The sequence below is a fragment of the Arachis ipaensis genome, chromosome B06, assembly GCF_000816755.2.
Source record: "Arachis ipaensis cultivar K30076 chromosome B06, Araip1.1, whole genome shotgun sequence".
Lineage (NCBI taxonomy): Eukaryota > Viridiplantae > Streptophyta > Magnoliopsida > Fabales > Fabaceae > Arachis > Arachis ipaensis.
The window spans coordinates 128,573,606-128,581,034 of record NC_029790.2 but is presented as its reverse complement, the minus strand read 5'-3'; the positions used below and the strand labels follow the sequence as shown (position 1 = coordinate 128,581,034).

The 7,429-nt window shown below is 41.3% G+C and overlaps 2 protein-coding genes across 2 annotated transcripts; both read right to left on the bottom strand.

The window, feature by feature from the left end:
• On the bottom strand, positions 1,785 to 4,645 carry LOC107647530. Its single transcript, XM_016351602.1, has 5 exons — positions 4,393 to 4,645; positions 3,892 to 4,305; positions 3,018 to 3,631; positions 2,421 to 2,795; positions 1,785 to 2,075 (listed from the first exon to the last, which is right to left on the bottom strand). The coding sequence occupies exons 1-5, from the start codon at positions 4,643 to 4,645 to the stop codon at positions 1,785 to 1,787; spliced, it is 1,947 nt and encodes a 648-aa protein (XP_016207088.1).
• LOC107648456 lies at positions 5,238 to 7,423 on the bottom strand. Its single transcript, XM_016352312.2, has 4 exons — positions 6,927 to 7,423; positions 6,232 to 6,769; positions 5,891 to 6,149; positions 5,238 to 5,463 (listed from the first exon to the last, which is right to left on the bottom strand). Exons 1-4 carry the CDS (start codon positions 7,358 to 7,360, stop codon positions 5,327 to 5,329), a joined length of 1,368 nt encoding a protein of 455 aa, XP_016207798.1. The 5' UTR covers positions 7,361 to 7,423; the 3' UTR covers positions 5,238 to 5,326.

Here is a 7,429-nt window from a genome sequence, read left to right as displayed (position 1 = left end):
GAGGAGTTTTCCTTTTACCTAAACGAGTACCTTGTGGAGAAATTTCTTCTGTCATGGTGTCCTGAGCCGATGCAAGTTCTGGATGTGGATGATAGGTCGGTTGATGACCAGATTTTAATGGAGTTTTTGTTTGAGATGTTGGGTCTGAAAGGTCTGTTGTCTGTATCTGAGTTGTTGAAATGGGATACCGATAGGCAAGCTGTTCTGGATTACCTAGGTAATTTAGTTTTTGTTGTTTTGCTATTGCGTTTTGTTTGGTTTGTTTTCATGTTGCCAATTTTCGTGTAGGTGACAAGGCTCCTACTATCAGTACTGCCGGATTGAAGTCATTTTTCAATCAGCGGAAAAAATGGGAGAAGGAAGGTTCGACTACAAATGCTGAGAAAGGTCCTGCCTTTCAACCTGATCCGACCTATAAGCCGAAGCGAAAGAAGGGTCATGTGAAAGATAAGATTGCTGAGACTTTTTTGGAGAGAGGGGATTCGTCTATGGAGCTCCAGAGAGTGGAATCGGCTTACGAGTCTCAAAAAAGGTTGCATGGTTATCTGGAGGACGTGCCTGCTCGATCTCTGTGGGGGTAAAATTTATCCCTTTTCTGTTATGGTTGATGAGCTTTGCTGCTTTCCTGATGATATGAAGATGATTGATGAGGTCGGACATGTTGGGACAAGCCGTTTCCTGCAGGTGAGGAATTAAATTTGCTTTGTTTGTTTGTACTTTATGCCGTTTTGACTCCTCTGTCTTTGTTGCAGGTGATTGGTGCGCGTGTTGTGGTTGTCGGAAGGGCCCAAGAACTTGCTTTGGAGAGGGAGCGCAAGGTTTCCTTAGATATTGCTGAGTTATCCTCGGCCGTTCAAGAGAAAGAAAAAACCATTGCTGAGTTGTCCTCTTCTCTGAGTTTGAAGGAGGCCGAGCTTGTTGAGGAGAGACATCTTCAACTTGCTTCTGCTGAACAAGTTAAGACTGTTAAAGGTGAGAATGATCATTTGGAGTCAAGGATTAAAGAGCTGGAGCATGAGGTTTACGAGGCCTTTGCACAAGGCTTCGATCGAGCCGTGTCTCAGGTGAAGGTGTTAGTCCCTGAGTCCGATGTTACAAACCTAGATGCGACTAAGGTGGTCGTCAATGACCAACTTATGGATGATGAGGCTGCTGCTGGAGATGATAGCAAGGAGTCCAGCATTGGTGACAAGGCAGATTAGGCCTTTTTTATTTATGTTTCGTTTTGTAAACTTATGTATGGCTCTTTGGCCTTGGACATGTGTTTAGCTTTGTTTTGCCTTTTGGATATTTCCGAGTATTATTCTCGGCTTATGTTTGTTGGTTTCCGAGTATGAAGCTCGGTTTAACTGTTAGCTCTTTGATTATAAGATATGTTAGTTATCAGGATTATGATAACACTAATGGTTTATTTGCAATAGTAATGACATTTGTACAATGATTTGTGGCGTCCGGCCTCGTTAAAACCCTCTTCGAGTAAAACCTATGTGGTTTGGGAAAAAAACCTTCGAAGGGGAAAAAGAGTACCCTCATCCGCAGATTTACAATATGTATTATGATTGATATTTCCTTAGTGAGGAGACATTCCATGTTCCTAGAAGTTGATCTCCTCTTAGGGTTTCTAGCTTATAATCCCCCTTGCCGAGGTTCTTAAATACTCGGAGCGGTCCCTCCCAATTTGCTCCTAATTTTCCATGTGCTGGGAGCTTCCGTGCTTCTTCTGTCCTTCTGAGTACGAGATCTCCCTCATTGAAGGATCTGTGTGCCACTCTTTTGTTGTGTCTTCACTCTATGAACATTTTCATAGCTCGTTGCCTTATGGTTAAAATGTCTCTTTCTTCTTCTACGAGGTCCAGCTCGGTTGTTCGGGCCTGCAAGTTGTTTTGTTGATTGTAAAACTCGGTCCTTATCGTTGGAATGCTGACCTCCAATGGGATTAGTGCCTCTGCACCATATACCATCTTGAAGGGAGTTTCTCCTGTAGCAGATTGTATTGTAGTATTGTAACTCCACAAGATTTCTGGAATGAGGTCGGCCCACTCGCCCTTGGCCTCACTGAGCTTTTTCTTTGAACCCTGCAAGATAATTCTATTAGCTGATTCAACTTGCCCGTTGGTTTGCGGGTGCTCAACTGAGCTGAAATGATGTGTAATTTTGAAATTTGTTAGGAAAGAAGCAAGTTTATGGTCTGTAAATTGTCTCCCGTTATCCGAGATTATCTCTCTCGGGATGCCATACCTACATATGATATTTTTCCATAGGAAAGATCTCACCTTTTCTGCCATTATGTGTGCTAGTGGTTGTGCTTCTATCCACTTAGAGAAATAGTCTATTGATATTAAAAGGATCTTTACCTGGCCTGGCGCTTTTGGAAAAGGTCCGAGGATGTCCAGCCCCCACCTATCAAAAGGCCAGCTTACCTCTATGGTGTGTAGCTTTTCGGCTGGGATTCCTGAAACGGTGGCGTGCTTTTGACAATTGTCGCTGCCTTGACTTTTGAGATAAGTCTCTTTGATCGTTGACCAGTAGTACTCTGTTCGTAATATTTTGGCAGCCAGTGCTCGGCCCCCGACGTGGTTTCCGCAGACCCCTTCGTGTGTTTCTGCCATAACTTCTTCGGCCTCATCCTTGCTGATGCATTTGAGGAGTGGTTGGGAGTGTCCTCGTCTGTACAGGGTGTTTCCTACCACTATGTAGAAGCTTGCTCTTCTTCGAAAGAGCGGCAAGTTTGGTTCCTCGTTTGGTATGGCACCTGTGTTGATGTAATCGAGAAAAGGTGTTCTCCAATCTTGTACCTGCATGATGCTTAAAATTGTATCCTACTCGAAACTCGGCTTATTGAGTGTTAGTTGAGACAGCGCCGATGTGTTTTCTGTTTGCCTTGTTGTGGCTAATTTGGATAACACATCGGTTCTGGTGTTTTGTTCTTGGTTTACATGAATAATATCAAATTTGCTGAATTTTGAGATGAGATCCTTTGTTATGAGCCAATATTTTTCTAACAAAAGATCTTTTACCTGGTACTCGCCCTTGATTTGATGCACTACTAGTGAAGAGTCACAATAAATCGTTATCCGAGGTATCTTTAGTTGCTGGGCGAGTTTCAATCCTGCTAGCAGAGCCTCATATTCTGCCTGGTTGTTACTTGCGTTGAAGCGGAACTGTAGTGATTGCTCGGCTATCACTTTGTCTCCTTCTTTTAGCAGTATCCCTGCTCCGCTGCCTTCTCTGTTTGAAGCTCCATCTACATGTATACTCCAACTGGCTTCTGTAGGTTGTGTTTCATTAGTCATCTCTGATACAAAGTCGGCAAGTACTTGTGATTTAAGAGTTTTTCTTGATTCGTACTGAATGTCGAACTCAGAGAGTTCGACGGACCATTTGATTAATCGTCCCGCGAGCTCGAGTCTGGTTAATATCTGCCTTAGGGGTTGGTCTGTTCGTACTATTATTGTGTAACTCTGGAAGTAGTGTCGTAATCTCCTTGCCGTGGTGATCAGTGCCAACGCCAGCTGTTCTATTTTTGGGTACCTTGTTTCTGTTGGTTGTAATACCCTACTAATGAAGTATACTGGGTTTTGCTTTTTCCCTGTTTCAATCACTAGGGACGAGCTTATAGCATGGTTAGATACTGATAAATATAAATACAATGGTTTACCTGTTTCTGGTCTCTAGAGTATTGGGGGTGATGTTAAGAGCTGTTTGAGCTCCATAAAAGAATTTTTGCATTCCTCTGTCCATGTAAATTTCTTACTCTTAGAGAATGTTTAAAAGAAATGATAAGATCGGTTTGCCACTGCAGGTGGGAAGCGTGACAGAGCAGCTACTCTCCCTGCTAGTTGTTGGACTTCTTAATTGTCTTCGGGCTTGCCATGTTCAGTATTGCATTACATTTTTCTGGGTTTGCTTCTATCCCTCGTGAGGTTAGCATGAAGCCGAGGAATTTTTCTCCTTGAACTCCAAAGGCACATTTGTCTGGGTTGAGCCTCATGTTGTATGCTCGGACTTGGTTGAAGACTTCTAACAAGTCGTCACAATGTGAACCTTGTGCAGACGTTTTTGCTACCATATCATCTACATAAATTTCCATATTCCGACCTATTTGCTGTCGAAATACTTTGTCCATTAGTCTTTGATACGTCGCCCATGCATTCTTTAAACCGAAAGGCATTGCCTTGTAACAAAAATTTCCATGTTCTGTTATAAAAGCTGTTTTGCTTTGGTCCTCTGGGTGCATTAGAATCTGGTTGTAACCAGAGTATGCATCCATAAAACTTAAGCTTTTGAAACCGGAAGCATTATCAACTAATTTATCAATGCAAGGTAATGGGTAAACATCTTTAGGGCAAGCTTTGTTTAAATTTGTAAAGTCGACGCACATGCGCTATTTACCTGAGTTTTTCCTTACCATTACCACATTTGAGAGCCATGTGGTGAAGCGGATCTCTCTGATGAAACCTGCGTTGAGGAGTTTCTTGGTTTCTTCTAGTGCTGCTTGTTTTTTCTCTTCTCCGAGGTTTCTTTTCTTTTGCGCCACTGGTCGGATTGCTTTGTCAATTGCTAACCTCCACACTTCTGCCTGAAGTTCAGTGATTTGAGCTAGGAGCTCAGCTTGTGTGGATTGAGGGTTCTCATTGTCAGCCATATTCGAGGATCGGAAATCCTGCAAAACAGAGTAAAAGATTAAGCAAAGAGGGTAGTGGGGTTAGCTATATTCGGACCCCACAGTGGGCGCCAAGTAATTCGTCCGTGTACTGGGGTGGCCGAGCTTTAGCAATTCCGAGCATGCTGCTGACGAAGAGGAAGAACTATACGTCGGCCAGGACTGAACACCGCGGCGGGAATACCTGCAAAAGATACTCCGACGCTCAAGTCAATAATAATCTTTAGTGAGTGTATCAAGTAAATATGAAGATTGAGAATAGAACCTGATCTTTAGCCGAGAATATCAGTTTGGCTTTATAGACGTTGTTTTACCCGTTTGCTGTGGATAAGTCCGAGTTTGTAGGTTGGTTATCGTATTCTGTTTTGGTGATCAAATTTGTTGAGCACGTTTCTTTATTTTCAAATAAGTGGGCCCGGTCTTATCTGTTTACGTTCTGAGCTTTTTGTGCGGCCGAGGTATGTGGCGACGTATCAAATATAATTGTATGATTTGGGTTTTAAAACTCAAATTAAAAATATAATTAGTATTAGTCATGATGACACAATTAAATTTTTTTAATAATCATTTTAACATGTCATGTCATAAAGAGTAACTAATCTCTTATTTACAAGAGAACCAACTAAAAATCACCTACTTTTAAACTAGAAATGAAGAGCTTATTTAAGATAACACAACCACCCTACTCAGAATCCAAAGCACCAGAGACAACTCAAATGCAAAGAGAGTATGGAGCAATCCTCTGTCAAGTGTAAACCCATACAGCGTTATTCCCCCTTTGTTATGCTGCAAGTATGTCACTGCGAAGAAAAATAATGGGACTAACATAAGCATCATAGATTGTAGAGGAAAATAGCAATCAATTAGTGTTCCAGTTTTACTTTATTATAAAATTGATCCTGGTTTTTAAATTAATCAATTTGAACAGTGAATCAAGATAATTCTTTCGCTAGATGACCGTATAACACTATTAAATTATGCTAATTGTTTGAGTCAAATTTAATTGAAGATAATATTAAATATGTTTAAAATTTGTTGAGAATGAAATAAAAAATTTAAATTCTTTTTTGACTAAAATAAAACATTTAAAAGTTAAATATCAACTTAAGATTTATTTCAAGTGTTGAAGATGAAAATAATATTTTATCCTAAAGATAATAATTTTAGTTAAATATTGTTTCTCTTCAGTGAAATCATCTATGTTATGAAAATATTAGAAAAGCTGACCTAAAGATTGCCTGGTTTGGAATATAGAGAGTTGTTGTGGGATTACTGATATCTTTATGTCCGAGGAATCAGAATCACTGTTGTCACTGGCTAGTCCATCAGGAATTTGGGGTTTGCAGTGTTGGGAATCAGAAGAGGCATTGGTTACTAACAAGTGCCATCTCGTGGCTATGGCCACTATCCCTTGAGCTCTGTGTGTGATTCTTGCAGCACCCACCAGGCACAGCATGAACCCACTCAACTGCACTGCTGAACATATCTACATATATATATATAAAAAGTTAGAAATTGAAATTCAACTCCATCTTTCATGAACAGATAAATAATAGAATGGTTATTACCAGAAGATCTCCAGAATTGAAGAAGGTCTTGTCAGATTTAGAAGCAAGAACGAGCAAGAGAGCACCCAACTGGCTAACAGTGATGGTGACCAAGCAGCCAATGATGAAGAACCTGTACCTATGGCTTGTGAGCCACAACTGCTTCCTGATCCTCACATGTTCTCCGAATATGAGACTGGCATCAGAGCCGCATCCTTCAAAGAGCTTGTGAACCCCTTCAAACCTCAGCCTCTGGAGCTCGCAGGTGAGTCTAAAGAGCACACACAGCACCAAGAACACCAGTGTTCTGTAAAGCCATGACACCAGAACCAAGACAAAGGCGATGGAGTTGAGGGGGAACGTTGGATTGAGGTGTGGAGCAGAGATCTTAACGGCGGAGAAGAAGATGATCTTGTGGGCCAACTCAAGGAAGAAGGAGGGAAGCATTATGTAAGCCAAGTATCTGAAGGACTTGTCCAGTTCTACTTTGTATCCTCTTCGTACGTAGCTGCTGTCGTCTCTCAACATGTCCAGGAACAGAAGCTGCCTTAGCCCATACCTGTTTCCATGAATGCACAAATTTCATTACTAATGTTTAAAAGTATGGATAAAGTATATTGTTAGATTACTAGACTAAAAAAATTGAGTTGATGGCTAAGTAAAGAAGGAAGGATGAATAATTTGTTTAGATTTAATCATTGGTTTTACGTACATACCTTTGGAAGAAACAAGAGAGAGTGAAGAAGGCAATGATGGCGAGTGTGGATTCCGGCACCTGAACAAGCTTGTTGAATGAGATTGGATCATCTTCAGGGGAAGACGCAGGGACTCTGACAAAAATGGAGGTTAGAAGAGGCACAACCACGGCGAGGAAAACGAACACCACATAAGAGATGAGTTTCCCAACGCATGAAGAGTGGTCAAGTGCACACCACTTTAGGCTAATTCGAAAATTTCGAAGCTCGTCATGCATCATGGATTTCGATCTTTCATATGATGGCTGCAGCAGCAGGGGAATGTTATTGTTATTGCTTGGATGGTATTGTGTTATTGGCTCTTCTTCGGCTGGACGGCATTCGTCTTCGGCGAAGGACACATGCCTTCCGGAGTAATTAATGTCAATGGTGGGTTCTTCATTGGTAGGATTCATGTTCCTTCAGTGTTGTTTCAACGAGTGTGTTGTTAGAAGCAAGAAAATTAAAGGGAAAATCTTGTGTTG